The 21,080-nt window shown below is 27.7% G+C and overlaps 1 protein-coding gene across 1 annotated transcript in view; it reads right to left on the bottom strand.

The window, feature by feature from the left end:
- The window catches only part of LOC149882723 (E3 ubiquitin-protein ligase rnf213-alpha-like), an 82,263-nt gene extending 64,078 nt beyond the window's left edge, over positions 1-18,185 (bottom strand). Inside the window, exons 1-10 of the mRNA XM_090100953.1 lie at positions 17,692-18,185; positions 13,332-13,393; positions 12,836-12,892; positions 11,640-11,894; positions 9,435-9,665; positions 8,752-8,912; positions 7,926-8,087; positions 6,873-7,072; positions 3,920-4,257; positions 326-564 (exon numbers count right to left, since the gene is read on the bottom strand). Of these exons, the coding sequence (XP_089957079.1) occupies positions 326-564; positions 3,920-4,257; positions 6,873-7,072; positions 7,926-8,087; positions 8,752-8,912; positions 9,435-9,665; positions 11,640-11,894; positions 12,836-12,892; positions 13,332-13,393; positions 17,692-18,055 (2,069 nt within the window). The 5' untranslated portion in view covers positions 18,056-18,185. The remainder of the gene's footprint in view (positions 1-325; positions 565-3,919; positions 4,258-6,872; positions 7,073-7,925; positions 8,088-8,751; positions 8,913-9,434; positions 9,666-11,639; positions 11,895-12,835; positions 12,893-13,331; positions 13,394-17,691) is intronic.
- Between the last annotated feature and the right edge of the window lie 2,895 nt (positions 18,186-21,080).

Here is a 21,080-nt window from a genome sequence, read left to right as displayed (position 1 = left end):
AATATTAAAGAAATTTATAAAATATTTCTATCAAAGCTAAATCAACTTTTTCTTTTAATTTCAAAATAATTTTTAAATGATTAAAACAACTCATCCAATTTAATATTTTGAATATTGATAATATACTAAATGTTGTTTCTTGCTTTTAAGGAATATTAGGTTTTTTTAAAAAAGAAGCAAGATTATTAGCTGACCCATTCTACAAACCAACAAACAACATCATAAAATGGATTTCTATTTTGACTGAAACAGATAGTTTTGATTTAACTTAAGAACAAAATGAAATCAAAATAACTCTCATGAGTTTCTCAATAAAATAACAAACCTTAAATATCCTTTTGGAAAATACTGCCTAATCCTTTCTGATATATCATTGTAGCACAAATCAGAGTTTTCTATTGATAACAATTCAAAAGCTGAAGAAATAAAACTTATTGGTGCTTCTTGAACTAAGTCTTGGTTATCAAAAAAGATGAGAAGCAGTGATAAGCAGCATTTGAGAGGGTCATGTAACTTTGAATCTTTGTACACTTTAAGTTGCTTTTCTAGAACTTCAAACAATTCCTAAACATAATAACTTAAAAGCTTTCAATTTTGAAATAACAGTTTTATAAAATTTAATTAGCTAAGAAGTTTTTAAAAAAAAATCAGGCAAGATAAAAAAAAAATATTTTCATAAGATTACTGTTTATCTAACTCTGTAACAACTTTTTCTATATGGAAAAAAGTGATCATATATCACTGTATAAGTTAACCTGTTTTAGACGGCAACTTCTTAATTTTAACTGGAAACAGTTTAAAGTCTTATTAAAATGTATCAGGAAAGGGTTTTTTTTGCAGATTAGCATTTTTATTATCTTATATTTTTAAGGACCATATTTAATCCCTTCTATACAATTGTCTAAACTTAAACACTAGTTTAAAGTAAATGTACCAATAATTGACCTCTTAAGAGAAAAAATTCAACTTGACTGCCATACCTTTAAGATTGTTTGGCAATTATATAGTCTTAATAGTTCTAACAACTTACCATACTATCTTTTAGCATGCTGTTAAGCAATATTTTACAAAGTACTATCTTTTCATGTTTTGGTAGCTGTTTTTTTTTAAGCATGATTTTATGTTAGTAATCGACTGTATAAAAAATTTTTTTTTCAGTATTTGACCATACTTTGCTTTAATAGTTGACCATATGTTCAATGAAAGAAAAATGAAAGCAGTGATAATATTTTTATTTCATTTCAGTGAATATAACATTGCAAAGACATTTTGAATATTTTTGAAGCAATTCAACACAAATACATCATTAAAAATGAAATGATGAATAAGTGTTCATATTTGGTATGAGGCATGAACCACGTCAAGAACACAAGTTTGGATGGCGGATTTAACTTTATATTTGTTCCCTTATATATACAAGCTTATCTTCCTTTACTAGCCACCATTAAGAAGAAACGCCATTCTTAACCATTGCGGCTATCTCATAGCCATCAGCCACAACTTGCACTATCTTCCCTGGAAAATGGCTCCCTTCATACTCCACAAATACAAAGTCATCCTTTTCCAAAGTAATTGTATCTTCATCTGAAGAATCTATATACCAGTCAGAATCTTCACCTTTACTAAGCTCAGGAATGGAAATTGATGAGCCTGAATCAGGCTCTTCATATCATTTGTTTCTTCATTTTTGCTTACTTTTCTTTTCTTTTTCTTTTCCTCTCTTTTTCTTCAATTTTCTCTTCTCTCTTTCTTTCCCTTTCAGCTGCTCTTTCTTGTTTTCAGTTCTAACTCAGTTTTCTTCCACAACAAGAAAAGTGATCTGTTAGAAGGCTCACCTTCCCAATCAGCTGTAGACTGCTCAAATAATTCCAATTAGTCTTTCCCCATAATCTCATTCAAGAATTGGAATCCCTGCTTAAAGTATTTCGAACGTGAATGTAAGTCATCATTCTGCATTGCATTCTGCACAGCAATGTCATTTTTATGTTCTGCAACCTAAGGTATGGTTGGATCCCAGGGATAGAGTTCAAAATTGCGGAAACCGTTGGCCAGCACAGAATGAGTAACATGCTTATCCACTACTTCTTTCAGCAATTTAGCAAAATCTTTTTTTTTCAAGATGGGGTCATCTAAGTGATTGCTGCACCACCCATGAACATGTTGCTTCCAATTTTCTTTTAATGTGAGAAACACTGCAACATCCATAGGCTGTAGAATGTGCATAACATTAGCATATAAAGCCACCAAATTAATCCCATTTTGGTTGCAGAACTGACTTTTGGTCTGCAGACTTAAATGGGAAACATGTCCATCAATAACTAAAATAACAGGAAGCATTATATTATTTCTTTTAAGCCGAGGATGAAAAAAGTTTACCAAGAATTCCGAAAAAAGTTCCATCTGCATCCAACTGAAATCACTTTTTCCAAGTGCCCAAAAAAGGAAAATTCAGCATTATTTCTGGAGGCAGGCGCTCATTTTTGTAGACCACCAATGGAGTTATAATACTGCTGTTGGCATTGCCAGTAATAAGTACAGTGAGACACTCCTTGTCATCTGAATTAACCTGTTGATATATTGTCTTATCTCCTTTTCTTGCCAGGACTTTAGTTCCTTTCGGGTTAAGAAAAAAGGCGGTCTTGTTGCAATTAAAGAGCTGTGAGGGGTCCATCAGTACTTATAAAAAATCTTTTTTTTTTAAATGTTCTTCAACTTCCTTGAACCACCCTAAAATATTGTCCTGTGTTACTGATGCAAAGGAAAACTGTTAAGTTTTGGCTTATATGTTTTGATATGTTGCCATTTTCTTGGACCCATGTCCTCCCAGGACCATTGTCAGAAAAAAGAATTGTCTCTCCTAAGGTCAGTCATCAACCGTTGAACACTATCTTTAAGCTGTTTTACAGTTACAGGGAACCCTGCTTCTGCCATTTTTAGAACCCAGTTAGCAATAATTGTTTCCTCTTCATAGCTTAGGATGGTTCGAGGTCTCATTTTTCTTTCTATGGGTGACTTGCCTTCCACTTTATGTTTTAGAGTAATTCTCAGTACACCATATTTTTTCACCATCATAACTAACTACAGATAGACTGTAAACAGACGATAAATAACTTTTAATTAGTATGAAACATACCTATTTCAAAATGTAATCAGCTAATATTAAAAAATACGTACTTACCTTTTAAAATTAAACTTATTTGTGACTTTTCCTTAGCAAACTGCAGAAGAAAACTTAAAAAATTAGTCAAGAGCAAAGCACATTAAAATTGATGTTCAGACACCCTTTTTCAAAGCTGCTAAATGTTTTCCGTGTTTAGGTGGGTACAGCCAAATGACAGGAGAGTATTTTCCCGCTGTTTTACAAGAGTAGTGCTTATTTTAACAATTTTCCTATTTAATGATCAACTATTGGCACATGGTCAATTACTACCTCATTTACCTTAATGTTATTTGAATATTTCTACTTAAAGTTTAAAAAAAACGAATTCAAAAAACCTGCTGATTAAATTTATTTTATCAGTAGGTTTATGAATTCTTATTTTAAAAAAAATTTATATCAAAAATTTTAAATCATTTTATTTCTAGTGATAACAAATTCAGTTTTGGAATTAAGTAATAAATTATAATAAATATCAATTTAAAAGACTGATACAAAACTCATAGGATTTTAAGTAAACCAACGTATTAATCATTTAAACATAATAACAATAATTTTTACTACTTTTTACGTAATTTTATTATTTTTTAAAAAAATTGCTATAAGATTAATGCATTTAACTTTTAATTACCATGTCTTGTTTTATAAACAATTTCCTGACATTTTTTAAATTCAAAAGATGGAAAAGGATATTCCTGTTTTAAAGTCAGTTATACATTTTATTGCAGTTTGCAATTAAGACTTCTAATATTAATAATATACCATGATAGGTAGCTTGTCTGGTAGCTTGCTCCATGAATATAGGATTTTACTAGTCATAGAGTAGGCACCATAAAAGCCAGAGTATAAACCTCTAATAAACATTGGTATGTTAAGATTGTAGTCATGACTTAAAAACTCTTGGTCAAGTAAACTGAGGTAATTCTTAAAAATAGTTAAATAAATCTTATCAGCAGACTGCTTGCCATGCTTAGAAACAATATTTTTTATGAAATTAACTCCTCTTGAAATGAATGATTGCTCTTTATCTTCTGACAATAACACGTTATCCTCAATTTTTGAATACAAAAAGATATCATCCACTTGATGAAAAATTAAATCTAAATATGAAAATATGATAAATTAGTTTGTGATAAAATAAACTTTATATACACAGTTTGAACAAAATGAAAAAAATGTTGAACATAGAAGAACACCTTGAGTGCATACAATGTTATGCAATCAAATATTTTTATAACTTTTGTCTTTAACATGATAGTAAAAATAAGCAAAATATCAACATATAAAAAAAACTTTTGCTTAACTGAATATAATTTATGCAGATGAACAAAAATTCAATTCAAAAACTTCTTAAAGTTATTGTTCATTGTGGATGAGAAGTGGTGGTTTGGGAGTTAAATGACTCAGTCAATAAAAGAATCTAAAAATAGACTTTTCTTACAAAAGAGTTTCATGTGGCATTTGCTTTGATTGAACTGTTTGTTAAAGTTGTTTCAATTAATTATTTGTTAAAGTTGTTTAAATGAATTTATTGCAACACTTTTGTTGTTATTGTGCACAAATCCTATTAGCTAATCCACAAAGTCAATTGTGACCAATCATTTGTTTTCAATAAGAAGTAAATCTTCAACATTACCAAATTTATTTAATTATATTGAATTTGATAATGTTGATGTTTAATATTAAACTATATATTTATTAAACTAGGAGACAATTTAATCAATTTTAAAGATCCTGGGTGTCTCCAATCTACTCAAAAGATTATGCTCCCAGTATTGGTGAAAGGTTTTTATAAGTTTAGGAGTTGTGTTCAATTCATAAAAGTTCTGAAAATGAAATCATTTATTCTAGAAAGAAAATATTCAATTTGATACAAACTTTAATAGAGAATATTCAATTTGATGCAAATTTTAATGTAAAAAAACATATGAACTTGAAGTGTACAGAAATAACAATATGTGTTTTAAATAATGAATCTTTCAAAATTCAACTCTAGTAGCTGATTATGAAGCAAAATTTTAGTTCATCAGCAAAAAATATTTTTGTTTTTTTGGCTGCTATATAGATTATTTAAGAAGAGCATTTGCACTTAAGGAATTTTCATACAAGCAAGCAAACAAAAATATTTTGATGGGTTTTTTTTATAAATTTTGGAGTTTTTTTTTGTGTTTTACTTGATCAAAATACTGTTTATTAACATTTTTCAACATTTCACTACCAACTTTTCAAAAGGGTTTTACTTTTTGTTAATTTAAAAGAAACGATATCTTGAAAATGATTACAGCTAAAACCATGTTTGGGAAGAATAAAATATTGAAGATAATCTGATATAAAATATATAATAAAGTTTACTTTAGTACAGGATATGCTGTAAGAAATTAGTAGTAATTAGAAAATCTTTTTTTAAGTTTATTCACTTTGATTATACAATTGTTAAAAATTTTTTTCAAACAATACTACTAAAAAAAGATAATGTAATTTAACAAAATATACAGTTGCAAAGTTAAAACATTTAAAGAATTGCTTAAACATTATTCTGTTTCAACACCCTCACAAATAAAATCAGCAATTTCATCAACAACCTTAATATGCTTTTCCAATATATTGTTATTATTGGTATCATTTACTTAGCAATTTACAGACTCTTCAAATACCATATCACTTTTTCCCAGAGCTATTTAATTCTTTTTTGTTTTTTCATTCAAACTGAACTGATGAGTATCTAATTGATTCATGGCACAAATGAAGACATCAAGTAACTTTACTCTTAATTGTTTTGCAACATGATGGAATAAATATTTTTAAGGATTTTTATTCCGAACTTTTTAGTGTACACCCTAAACTTCAAACTTTATTAAACTTCACAGTTAAAATTTAGTTTAAGAAAATATTATGAAAAAAGTTTCTGATAAAGAAATTGAGATTTCCAATATCATTTTTAATTTTCCTTACCATCAAACTATAAAACTATATTTATTTGGAAAGCTAATCTGTCTTAAAACATTTTATGACCAAGGGGTTTTTAATGATATTGATTGAAAAATGATTTGAGATGAAGTGTGTTTTTGCAGTGAAAAACACACTTTTTATGTCCATTTTCAACTTTGAAACTAAACACAATATAGACTTGAAACTTGGAATTTCTTGTGATTGAACTGTTAACTATTGATGAAAAAACATAAAAAGGATAAGCTGAAGTTTGGTTTTTGATTATTTTTGTCTGATCATCCATAGTGATTTAGGATTTCCTATTACAACTTTATCACTACTTTTTGACATTTGTTTACTTATTTTATAATAGTGAATAATTGCAGATTCTGTAAAGTATGATTGTAAAATAGATTTTGATACATAATTATAGAGACATTGATCCCATTATACTTTCAAAGGAGCTCCATAAAAATTTAACTTAACATGTATGACATACATAAATATAAGGGTTGGCACATTTGTCACAGAAATTTTAATAACTTTTAAGGTTTTTTTTAACAGAAAAAAATGTTTCTCTAATGTCAAGACAAGATTAAATATGAGAAAAATTCTAAGTTTAAAGTCTTTAAAAGTAAATGTTTTTTTTTTTATATTTACTTAGTTTAACTTATTTATCATTTAAATATTTTGATTCTTTTTTTACAATTTCATTTATTAGTTCCATATAAAACATAAAACATCTGAATTTGATTTCTCATCAAAACCACTAACAAATGTAACTTACCTGTTTCAAGAACATCTAAGAATTTTTTACTTATCACTAATAAACGGTTGGTAGTTGCAGTAGAAGGATAAGCATAGTGAAGATATTCCCATATATAGTCTTTTTCACGAGAAGTTAAGTATTTATACTCAACAGGCTTCCTGAAATGCTCTTTTGAACAAATTAAGTGACCTTTGTAAATATGCCCAGTTGGAAAAATTCTAGAGGAAAAAAATTAAGTTATTAGCATTAGCATTTTTTTATTTTTAAAAGCTATATCTTTTATCTTTTAGTTATTTATCTATATTTACTTATAATTGTTATGTAACTATTTTTCTGTCCAATTTTTTTTTTTTTTTTAATGAAAAATAATGATTTATTCTTCCAAGTGTTCTGGCAAAACTTGTTTTGCAGAGAAGCACTAAGCTGTTGTGCTTCATGAATATGAGCACCTAGTTAAACTATTAATCTTTTCTGCCATATTGCTAATAATAAGCCAATTTTCCTAAGTTTTTAAATCCAATTCTTTAATTTTCTTCAGTGAGTAATAGCCACTTGCATGGTTTACACATAGTAAGCCACACTGCCAAAAAATTACGTAACTCTGAACAAAAACCATATAAAATGAAATGAAAAAGATGAATTGAAATTTTTTTTATTCATTTATTGAAGAAAAAGGAAATAGGAAAAAAAAGTTAAGAACTAAGAGCTTTTGTATCAATTTCTGTGCACACACAAAAGATGAAATTCAGAAACTAATCAAAAACTGTAATTTTTCAGATAATAAAAATTTCTTTATCAGCACTACTTTTTTCACCAAAAGCGCAACTTTTGGATAAATTGAAAACTAGTAATAGATTTTCATTAGTTTTTTGCTTTTATACAATAATATTTTGTAATGTAATTTGTAATGTTGTAATGTAGTTTGTAATGTAACGTAATTTGTGATGCAATTTGTAATGTAATTTGTAATGTAATTTATAATGTAATTTGTAAGGTAAATGTAATTTATAATGTAATCTGTAAGGTAAATGTAGTTCATAATTTAATTTGTACTTTAATTTATGTTCATACTTGTATAATTTCATACAAACAAGAGGGTTTTTCCAACCACCAAGAGCATCAGCCCCAAATGCAATACAAAGATGATCAACATGGTTTGGCACCATGAGATAAAAGCATATTTGAATTTTATGATGGTTCGATTCTTCTAGGCCAACCGACTGATTGTCAAGCCTAAAAATTTAACACTTAAATTTGTAATTTAAAATCTTAACTTTTAAATTAACAGCTTAAATCAATCTAAATACATCAATAAATAGAAACAAATGTTACATTTTTTTAAAAAACCTGTTTACAAATGTAAAAAAGGGCAATAGTTTAAGTAATATGCATCAAACAATTTAATCTTTTGAATAATTTAACTCAAGTGATCATATAAAACAATTAAGTAATTGAATCCTTCATATTAATTAACTCTCAGCACTACCTTTTTTTTTAGCTGCTCATTTATTTATTTCTTTGTGATTTCAATTCCCTGAGTTCTAATAGTAAATATCATATAAACCTTGCAAAAATGAACAGTAAAGTTTTTCCTGTCCATTAATTACTAAGCACTTTCAAAAAGAAACCAGTTTAATACTTTTGAAAAATTTCACTAAATATGGACTTTTCCTCTTTTTTTTTATTGCTTGTATATTATCTTTCATATATAAGCTTACATTATAACTTTTTTTAATAAAATCTTAACAATATTTAAAACAAAAAAACTGTGGTTTTTTACAAATCATGTAAAATAAGTAAAAGCCATCTTTATTGATATCAGGAATCTACTAATTAATTCTGGCTATCAAAAAAACTAAAAGGTTTGGTTTTTATTTTAGTGAGAGAAAAAACATACTGTTCAGATTTTCTGTTGAAATTTTGATCTTGGGGTGCACCACCATTTTTTGTAACATCTTTATAAGAATTGTCATTTTCTTTCTCTGAATGAGTTTTAAACTGACTAAGAGCATTAGGACTCTCTGTCGTAACATCATTTTTTCTATCTGATAAGCTGCTCTATGAAGTAATGCAATATAAAAAACCTTAAAATTTTTTTTCATGTTTACTTGCATTAAGTAGGAAACTTAAAATACAATATTAAACATTTTAAAAAGCATAAATATAAAAACCAGAGAAACAAATGCCAACAGATATTTAACAATATAACAGCCTCATCACAAGCAGTTAAGGAACATCTTTTGCAACTAATTTTAATGTCTAATACCTCCCAAACACATAGTATTTTATACTTGGTTATAAGAAAAGTGGCAAATCATTTTTAAAAAACCATGCATAGAAGTCTACAACTACAAAAAGTTTCTAACATGATCTTGCAACTTTTTGTTAACTATTTGTTAAACTTTTATATATTCCACAGTAACCATTACTAAAAACTAGATATACTGTTTAAATTGTTCATTTCTAAACTTATTTGACATGTTCCTCTAAAATAAAACTAATCAGAGATGACAAAAAAAAAAAGACGAAAAAAAATCCAATATTTAATAAATACAAATAAAAGGAAGTTGAAAATATTACTTGAGAAGGTTCACAAACTTCTTTTGATTTTTCTAACAAAGTTTGTTTTGGTTCCTCATTTGTTTCATCACATATTGGTATTTGAGCCAAGTTTACAGGGCTACTATTACCAAATACTCTACCAGAACCATTATGAACATCTTGAATTGGTTTTGAAATGATTTTAGATGAACTGGGGTTTGGAGGGCTGCTATCCAGTTCTGAATCATCAGTCCAAACAAGCTTTTTCTCCTAAATCAAAGCAAAACACACATCAAAGCAATACATGCATGCAGCTCAAATTAATGCATTTGTAACGCTATTTTTTATATTATAAAACCAACATTTTTTTTAAAAGAAAAGAACAAGTGAGAATATAACTTTGCTTTTACAGTTTCAGCTTGTTAAATGAAAAAAGTTCAGTTTCAGCTTGTTAAATGAAAAAACTAACAAATTAAATAGTTCTATGGTAATAATAAAAGTAGTATACAATTTCATTATAAAGATTGAATACCAAATAAAATGTTGTTCATTATTAAATCAAGTGAGCAAATACCAATTAAAAAGATAACCTGTTATTAAAATACAATTGCTTAAATCAAAAGAAAAAAACTTTTATTCTATGACTTTCTGGTTTTTTATGGACTTTTTCCTTTTTTTTTTTTTCATGTTGAGAGGATATAACTAAGTTTTTTCTCATTTTTTGGTTTCTGAGATTTAGATACCTGGACAAGTGCCAAAAGATATTCTGAATATTCTTCTAATGTTTTTGTGTCTAACAAAGTTTGTAATACAAAAAAACTATTAGGGTTTTCTTTTTCAAATGTGATTTTTTTGAAAAAATAAATGCCACTGCCCCCCCCCCCCTCCTCCTCCAAAAAAAAAGGTAAGTTACAAAGATAAACCATGAAAATTAAGAAATCATTAAAAGTGCTAACACTAAATATAACAAGAATTAATCATTATAAACAGTTTGATAAGAAGTTATTTCTCTAGTTTAAGGCTTGTCCCGCTGCCTGTAATACTTTGGTGCTCAATCTCTTTGATGATGGAACTCAACACACATATCTTGAAGACCAAATAATATAACCTTGTGGGTTAGCATAGATATATGAATCTTATTTGAAATTTTTTATTTTCAACTTTAATTTCCTCAACTTGCCGTATTCCATTGATTGTTATCATATATCAAAAAGACAAACATTTCAATGCTCATATAGATAAACCAGGCATTCTTTAGAATTCTCATATGTTTAGAAATGAAATGCAAATAGTTATTCCAATTGTTCAGAAATATTTTTTTTGCTATTTTTCTATTAATTAAAGGAGTGAAGCTGTGATAGATGCAAGTGTTTTGTACTGTTTTTCTTGTTGTGTATTTTGCCCCATTTCATAATTCTGATTATTATGTTTTACTTCTAGATATATTGTAAAAACAAATTCCTATAATTTCATTTTGGCAAAAACTCAGATGCACAAAAGGATATGGTTATTTGTTGTTCTATGAAGCCTAATAATTAAAGTTAGACTTTTCACAGTCCAACCAAAACCATTACACAATTATTTACCAAGTCTTGTTGTGAAGAAGGACCAATTATATCTCATTAAAAAATCTTAATTATGGTTGTATATATTTGTGATAAACAAGCAATTTTTATATTGGCCAACATACCCACCTCAAAAGTAATGAACAGTTTTTGTTTCCTGAGAAATAATACTTTTAACATAGTCAACCATTGACATACTTTTTCAATGCCCAAAAACTAGCTGTCTATTTGTTCCTTGATTTCAGAGTCTTTTGTTTTTTATGATAAAAATCATTTTTAATTATTTTTTTGGTTATTTTTGTGAAACTTTCAATGCAAAAATCAGATTTAAAACCGATGTAGATTTTCTTTATTATGGAGTTTGTTATGTATAGATTTTTAGAAAAAAGTTTAGATCCTTATCTAATAGGCATCTTAAGATGTAACTCTTTTTGTAGAGGGCATCAAAAAACTTAACAAAGCTGTAACATCATTTTAAATTTGAGTTTTTGAATAGAAGCTTTGCTTTTATATGGTTTTTTTCATCATTTTTGAATTTTAAGCCACAAAAAAAATATTTAGGTACAAACTTTTATAATTATTGAACAAATATTACATAAAAACTCCCAGTGAATTGTTTAAGGAAATTTGTCTATAGAATGAATGGTAAATAATAAAATAAAAGCAATATTACTTTTACCGTGTTTTCTGAAGTATCTGGAAACTCATTTTTTGTGCTGTCAGTATTTTCAACAGATGAACACTCATTCATACTTAATTTCAAAGTAATTGCTTCAGCTGACTTAGAGTTCTCATTACTTTCAATTGAATTTTGAGGAAGATTTTTCTCTGGTAAACCAAAGTGCTCATTATTTTCAACTTCTTTATAAGTTGAAACAATATTATTACCAACCAAATCTTCAGAATTATTTCCAGAAGCATCATTTAAAACATCCTAGAAGAATCAGTACAAAATCTAGTTTAAGACTCATAATTTTGTTAACACACTTTTTCTGATCAAATATTTTAATACTTTCACTAAGCTGTAAATGATAAACAATGAATCAAAAAGAAACATAAATGATCATGTTTTTATTGAAATGTTTATTTTTAATTATATACATTTACATATTATAGTTGGCAAAAAGATCTTATTTTCATTTTTTCATATTGTGTGTTTATTGTTCATTAGAATTATTTGAAATGATTTTTGAAAATAATATATATTATTTAAAAAGCTAATGGGCTACAATAAATGTGTAAAAAAAAAAAAAAACAATACAAATCCAAATCATGCAAATTTCAATGATTGCAAAGAATTATTAGATAAATTATAATCAAATAAGATTAATGTGATTTAGTTAATAATATTGGCAGTTTGTTTATTTTATCTCATTTAGCAATATATTTTTTTTTGTTGTTTAATCATTTTATCTAATTCAAAGAATCAAAAAAAAAAAAGAAACAAAAGTTAAAAAAAAAAGCTGCAATTAGCTAATTAGCACAACTCAACAAAAAAATGACTTTAATTTACACTAAAAAAACACTAACAAAATATAAAACACTGAGCAATAGTTGCTGAAAGAAGAATCCACTAGCAAAAACAATGTAAATATTTAATGACAATGTAAAAAAACTTCTCCCAAATTATAAGGTATAAGGTGAGAAGCAAGCACTTTTTTTTTTTTTAATATAATATTTGATTTTTTTAGAAACTTTCAAGATATTTTTTTTTATTTTTATATATTTATATTGTAAAAAATTTTTTATAAAAAAAAAAAAAACAACCCCCCAAAAAATTTTCTATAAAAAAAAAGAATTGAGTTTGATATTTAACTTCCCTCAAGTTTACAATATGTTTAAAAACAATATTTAAAAGAAAATACTTTGTCCCACCAAGAAATGTTTGTTAAGGAAAACTCCAGGAGCTTTTAATCTTGTTACTTTAATTATCTAGAAATTATAAGTAACACATTTTGTATAAACAACCGGTATAGCATTATTAGTTGTTTTTTAAAAAAAAAACATTCATTTTTAATTATTAATGTTAACAAGCTTGCATAATTAAACGACAAAGCAACCCTACATCTACATTAGAAGATATAGGGTTGCTTTGTTTTATAACAATGAAATATAATAAATTGAACAAAAGATGCCTAGGGAAAAATCACTAGTAAAATGAGTTTATAATTTTAATGAAAAATAGATGAGCTGAAAAAAATATAAATTCATCCTGATTGAAAATGATTTCAAAACCAACATTTCAGAAGCCTTACATTACACTATAGAATTATTTGACACTGACTTACATTTAATGTTAGTTAAACATTGCAACTTTGCATTAATTTTCACATAAAAATCAAGAGTCAAACATAAACTGAAAAACTTATACCTCTTCATTAATAAATTGTCTGTCCTCTGAACATTTTTCTGATAAATATGGAACACTTTTATCTTAAAAAAATAATTATGCATGCATACAAGCATTTACATACATTCATACATACATCCATACTAGGGCCCTGCGAATCGGGATTTTTAGTTTCGAATCGAAGCAGGTCTTGATTCGCGAATCGAATCGAATCACTAGTTGAAAGAAATTTAAGTTTTTTATCTTTATTTTTATGCATACTATACAAAATATTACAAAATTTAAATGTTATTTAAACAAACTCTTTTTGTTACTTCTAGTCAAAATTAACCGTTCCGCATTTTGCTAGGACTATTGCGTTTACTGTCGATCAGTCCTCCTCCCACAGAGTTAACTCTTTCAGAAGAACAATTTGCAGCTTGAACAGCAAGAAAATCAGTTGCAACTTTGGATAATAAAGGGAAAATGTTACGTTTGTTTTTCCAGTAGAGAATAGAACAATCTGAACATCCCAACGTTTTCTTTTCGATGTATGCAGTAGTTTCAAAATTTAATTGCTGATCTAAAGTTCTTTTCTCTGGTAGAGTACGATTTTTAGTGATATGCTCAAACATTTTATCAAAAATTCCATTTACTTCAGATGACAAATTTTGCTACTTTGAGTTGAATTCCAGCGGGAATCATAGTAATATTTAAATCGTGTTTTTTTTCAGATGTCATTAGATAAGATTTTACGATTTGTATCTCTGTCAAAATAAACATTTCTGATTTAAATCGAGGGTCTAAAAAAGTAGCGGTAAGAAAAACATCTTCACTTAAATCAAACCTCTTTTCCAACTGCGTAATAAAATCGTCAACAAATTTATCTATCACTCTTTTATCCATTAAGCGAAGATAATTTTTCAAAGTTGTAATGCACGGATAAACTAAACTAATGCTTACGCTTTTTTCCGCACTTAGTATAGTAGTGGCTTCAGATACTGCATTTAAAATAGGAGTGACTGTTGTTAATAATTGCACTTGTGTTTCAGTTTGACAAGTCGGTGGCACTTTCATAGAGTTCTTTTTTTTGTGAACACTCAACTAGAGCAATTTCTATAGAACCATGATTTTTTTAAATCCATTCCAATAAGTTAGAAGTGCTGTTAAAGCGCGTTTCCACATCCATTGGAGGCTTTGACTCAGGTTTTCCTTGAGAAATCTGATACATTTTGAGAGCTGCCTGTCCAACTGATGATGAGTGAAAAAATTCTACTATTTTATGAGCCTTTGGTAATTAATGTAACAAGAATTGGTTGGTTGTGTATAGCTGATTTCACACAAAGTTGGAGCACAACAGCCTACTCAACGCCGTTAATGCATGTTCTGGAAAATATACGAATTTTGCGTTTTTATAAAAAGGTTATGTTTCACTGCATTTTTTTAGCCCAAAAATTTTTTTTTTCTACTAGCGCTTTAGTTTGTTTAAAATCAAACAAAGTTGAATTTTTTTTTAAATTACTCATGTTTAGATACAAAATTTTGCTTTATAGTTGATGAACCATATTATAAAATGGTATAAAATGGTGCTGCTCTCAACAAAGATAAAACATTAAATTGAGAAAACAACTTTTTCAAACAAGTTTTAAGTTATATGTTTAATTTCTAACCAGTCATATGTTTGCAAACATATTGAAGGTCGAAAAAAATTAGTTATTTCAAGTTTAAAATCTGTTTTTTCCATTTTATATGAAAGTTTTTATTAATATGAGTGTGAGAACACACAAATTGACATACGACTAGTTAGACTTTTAAAGTTAAACCTCTTAAGGTTTATTTAAAAGTCTAAGCTCAAAATTTAAACATTATTGTGATATGAACCACCCCTATTTTATAATGCCATAAAACTATTTAACTAATATTCCGGTCTTTAAATTATCATAGATTAATGTAAACATGTAAAATTCTCTTGTTAGCTGTGCATAGATAACAAAAGAAAGAATATCTATAGATATTGTTTAGATAACAAAAGAAAGAATATTTATAGATATTGTTTAAAACTTAACATATCTTTTAAAACAAAACATATCATATTGTTTGTAAAGAAATGTTGCAGACCGGAAAAAAAATATGTTTGCTATCATCGAGAACAAACAAGACAAAAAAGTTTGAGAACATGCATAAACGGCGTTGAGTAGCCAATCAATCCCAAGAAGTTTAAGTGTGCATGGCATACTAGGAGTAGTATCGGTTGTAGCTCGGAAAATATTATCTGAAGTCAAGGAGAGGATCCCGCCATCGGACTCGGCGGGAATCTCGTACGAGATTTACGATCGCGATGCATCGGTTTTTACGCAAAAGTGCGTAATTGGATTATTTTCCATCGTAAAAATACGCGACCGATGGTCAAAATAAAGTACGGTAATTTATTGGAAAAACCTTTATAGAAATTTTGGAAAAATAAAAACATCGAATCGAATTACATCGTACCTCGAGGTTTCTCGAGGTACGATGTAATTCGATGATTTATCACGAGATTTCACTGTAAATACAAAGTATTTCTAATAATACGAGGTATTTGATAAAATTGCGATCTTAATCTATAAAAAGAGTAAATTAACTGTAAAAAACCGATTTAGATTTTCGCAAATTCCCTCCGCAATGAAACACTCCGTCGGAAAATAATTGGAAATTAATTTCCGAATGACGAAAAAACTAGTAAAGCTGTAAAAGCTGTAATTTGATGAAAGTTTTTATATTTAGTTCCTACAAACCTACTAGGGATAGCACATTCACTTACTTTGATGTTAAAAAGTTACTTTTAAACAAATATTACTTTACATAACTTAGATTAAATTATCAAATATATTTACATTTAAAAGTAATTCATTTTTTAAAAAGTAGCGTAGTAAAATAGTATATTACACGTAATAAATACTTACACAAAGTTAATTTTAAAAATGCGTAACTTTTACTTGCTAAAGTAATTTATTATTACCAGTAAAAGTAATTAATATAAAAATATTATTTACTTTTTCTTTGTCTATGTAAATCAATTTGAAAGTAAGTCATGTGAAAGTAATTTACTTTAAAAAGTAATTTGGATTTGGATGGTTTGCGAAATGTAAATAAAATGTAAATAAAAAAGTTTTAATCTTTTTATTTTCCGACATTTTACGACGGTTTGTGGTGGCTTACAAAACTTTGCTGTAATTTTGCGAAAACCTCGTAATTATAGATAAATAGATCGGAAATACCACAATATTACGAGTTTACGCTGTAAATACGATTTATTGTGAAATTACGCGAAAATATCGTACGATGATGCGTAAATCTCGAAATATATCGGAGAGTGTGTGAAATTCTCCGCATCGTACATTGCACCTCCGATGTAATACCATTCCCTCACCATCGTATCACATCGGAGTCACCTTTATAATCTGTTTCTCACATCGGAATTTACGCTTTTACGCAATTTCCGATGGCGGGATGCTCTAGATGTGCGCTTTTTTGTTGCTTCTACGTGTAGTTTTTTATGGTCACGTTTTAAACGGTTCCATTGATGAGATAAAGTTTCAGTTTTCTGAACAGAATACTTTTTGTTACAATTTTCTTGTTTGCATTGCCAGAACACTCCTTTTTTTTGAAAGAATTCTTTAACTGCCAATTTTTTAGAAGTCATTTTTTATAGCATGATGCGAAAATAGCTTGATGTAGCACAAACAAAAAGTATCGAATTTAAAATTACTTTAGTGAAAGCGAAGTCAAACATTAACGACGCAAAAAATAAAACCTAACTTTCGTGTTATTAATTTGCGTTCCGCTCTGTTTAAATCCCTAATCGACAATTAATTTTAATGAAGAAAATGTTTACTTTCCAAAATTACTCTACCGGTAAATTTTCTGATAACATAAATACTCTATGTTTTCATAACGGCGCGCCGTTATGAAAACATAAAGTAATTTAAATAAAAAAATGATTCGAAAAACTCGAATCATTTTTTTCGAATCGAAGCGACATTTGATTCGCGAATCGAATTGAATCGAAGCGATTTGCAGGGCCCTAATCCATACATACATCCAAACATATATCCATACATACATACATACATACATACATACATACATACATACATACATACATACATACATACATACACACACACACACACACACACACACACACACACACACACACACACACACACACACATACATACATACATACATACATACATACATACATACATACATACATACATACATACATACATACATACATACATACATACATACATACATACATACATACATACATACATACATACATACATACAACGTACATCCTTATGCTTATCTCAATATTTTCAAATTACTCAGTACAAGCTATATAGTGAAATACCTTCAGTTTCTTTTTCTGTCAGTTTTTGTCCACATTTTAAACAATAAATTCCTTTCCTGGATTTACTGCAAATACTGCAAAACCTTTGAATTTCAAAATTCTCATCACAATTTGTAACAGTTGCTTGGCTCGATGAGTTAATTGCAGAATCATAAGAATTTTGAATATTTCCTTCTTTTTCATTTTTGTTTTTGTCTTCTTTGTTGTTTTGCTTTTCTTCTATGTTCTGCTTGCCATTTGAAATTGTTACTTGATTCGATGACTTATTTGCAGAATTATCAGTTTTTTGATTTTTTCCTTCTTTTTCATTTTGCTTTTTGCTTACTTTAATGTTTTGTTTTTTGCCTCTTTTCTGTTTACCCATCTTTTACTGCAACTTTAATCGCAAAAGCTATTGCTATCTTCACGGCCTAAAAAAGTAATATATTACTTGTATTGAAATTAAAATTTCCAACTGTTAAAATTTCCTTAAGTAGTTTTGAGAATCTATATAAGACAAAAAAAAAAAGTTTTACACAGTAAACTTTCAGATAGCATCTATAAAATATTTTAGCAAATCACGTTTAATTAGAAAAATTTAAAGAAACACGTGATACAGATCTATAGCGCCATTAGTGGAAAATGAAATTCCGAGAAATTCTCAAACAAAAGGCAGTGTAGAGTAATACGTAACACCAATCAGTGTAGTAAACGTTTTACTACTTAAGGAGATGATATATTTATTTTGAAAATATTTACAAACGAACTTATTTTTTTTCTCAGATAAGGTTACGTTTTCCAAGAAAAAAAACTTAAGAACATGCTTTTTTATTTTTTCTGATTAAAAACACTTACCCAGATAACACATGGACGTCGGCCCGATGTCTTGCTGACATGTTGTATATCAGCATTAGATCGGCATCGTTTTACTTCATCGGCCCGATGTCGGTCCAACAAATGAAATAAATTAACTTATGTTCCATCGGAAAGCATAATCGGCTTGATGTCTGCGAACAAACCGTAATATGACTTTTTCTGTGAATGTTTACAATGGGCAGGCGTAATCATACTAAGCGTGCGCAAATTAACGTATTTCTTATGTAATGCGTCAACATGCGAAAATTGTCTTAAAGTTTTTATTACAAATATTTTGAAATTTTCAGCTGAAGTAAACTTTAGACTTTAGTAAACTTAGTATTTGAGACTTGAGTTCTCTATCAAAGTTTATTTTTATAATAAATTAAAAGGCAAGTTTTTTTTTAACAATTAAATTTATTTTGCAGAGTTACTTTTTAATACCAAAAATGAAATAAAGCCATTGCTAGAAATTTACAAAACGTGTAATTTATTTTATATATATATATATATATATATATATATATATATATATATATATATATATATATATATATATATATATATATTCCATGAATGAAGAAGTCACATCAATTTACAATTATATTTTCATTTATACAATTTGCTTAAGCAATTTTGCGTTGTTACATTTATTTAAATAAAAATTTAATTTTACACTCATATATTTATAAAATACATTCAAAATATAGACTAGAAAAAGACTATATTGGTTGAGAAATGTATACATTAGTTTTATATTTTATAATGAAATTGGAAGTTTGAGAAGCGCAATTGTAATTTGTTATTTGAGTGTATAAAAAAGTATACAATTATTTTTAGGTTAAAGAAAACTGTAAAAGAACTAAAGAATATAAAAAAAGTAATTAAAACTTTTTTTAAAGTGCTCGCACCAATGATTTGTGATCTTTTCAGATATACAAACCATTACATCACAACTTTATAAATACTATTATAAAAGTAATTGGTAACAAAATGGTAATGAGTCCTGAAGTTTCCACTTTCACAATATTTGTTAATTTAAGGGTTAAATTTTATGGAATTTACTTATGGTCTTTTGACTGCAGTTTGTGTTTTAACCAGTATTGATATAAAAAGTAATAGGATAATTCAAAGTGAAAAATTTCCTCAGTATAAGTTGTAATGCAGTAGCATATCTAATTTCATATGCTGATTTGTGACAGGTTATTAATTTTTTTAAGTATTTTTTGAAATGAAATTAGTATTGATACATTATATTTCAACTGCTTTGCAAACACAAAGGGTTTACAGTATATTTATATATTATACAGGTTCTGTGCGTGCAAATCCCATGACAAAGGAAGCCAAAAATGCTGAAATTAAGTCAGCTATAAAAACATGGCTGCGTGTTTCATCTGATAGAGGTGGAGGTAGTAAAAGGTGAGAGGAGACCAAGAAAGAATTGCCTGCTCGGGTGATTTAAGGCGTGCCTGGCTTTTACCAGTGTTCGATTTTTTTTGGCAAACAATTCACTAAAATAAATGTTACCAGGCAAGAGTTGTTAAAAATTAAAATATTAATTTTTTACGACGTTATGGGTTATGACGGATTTTGTCTTTTCTGAAAAAGGAGAATATATTTAAAAATAAAAAAATGATCTCTAAGCACAATTTTTTCAGTAATGGTCAGTCTAGTACACTTCGATAATTTTTATTATCCATTTGTACAGCTAGTGATTTGTGTACGATTAGAATACCCGACATTTTTTACAAACTTCCGGCGTCGCCCTTAACACGACTGAAAGGAGTGATCATCGTTAACGACACTTTGAGCAATAAAGTTGATAAGGGTATTTAAAATTTTTTTTTTTGTCGGGTGAGACCATGTGATCAAATTTACATTTTATTTGACATGAAATTTTAGATTTTTAAAGATTTTGTAGCTGTTTCAAGCAAAATAAAAATCATTTTCTAATTTGAAAGTTTTACATAAAAATATGTTAAACCAGTTATCTTGTTGCTATGTTTATTTTTTTGCTTTTGGTTTTTACTTGAAAATGAATTTAATGTTTTACTTAATCTTTTCTAATTTTTATGGTTCATTTTCTGTGCAATATACTTGGTGTATGTTGCAGCTACATGCATGCATGCATGCATACATGCATACATGCATACATACATACATACATACATACATACATACATACATACATACATACATACATACATACATACATACATACATACATACATACATACATACATACATACATACATACATACATACATACATACATACATACATACATACATACATACATACATACATACATACATACATACATACATACATACATACATACATACATACATACATACATACATACATACATACATACATACATACATACATACATACATACATACATACATACATACATACATACATACATACATACATACATACATACATACATACATACATACATACATACATACATACATACATACATACATACATACATACATACATACATACATACATACATACATACATACATACATACATACATACAT

Source organism: Hydra viridissima, unplaced genomic scaffold (genome assembly GCF_058129835.1).
Source record: "Hydra viridissima isolate aposymbiotic clone 2 unplaced genomic scaffold, HvirCarnegie_v1 scaffold_10, whole genome shotgun sequence".
NCBI lineage: Eukaryota > Metazoa > Cnidaria > Hydrozoa > Anthoathecata > Hydridae > Hydra > Hydra viridissima.
This window is presented reverse-complemented; position numbering and strand designations above follow the sequence as displayed.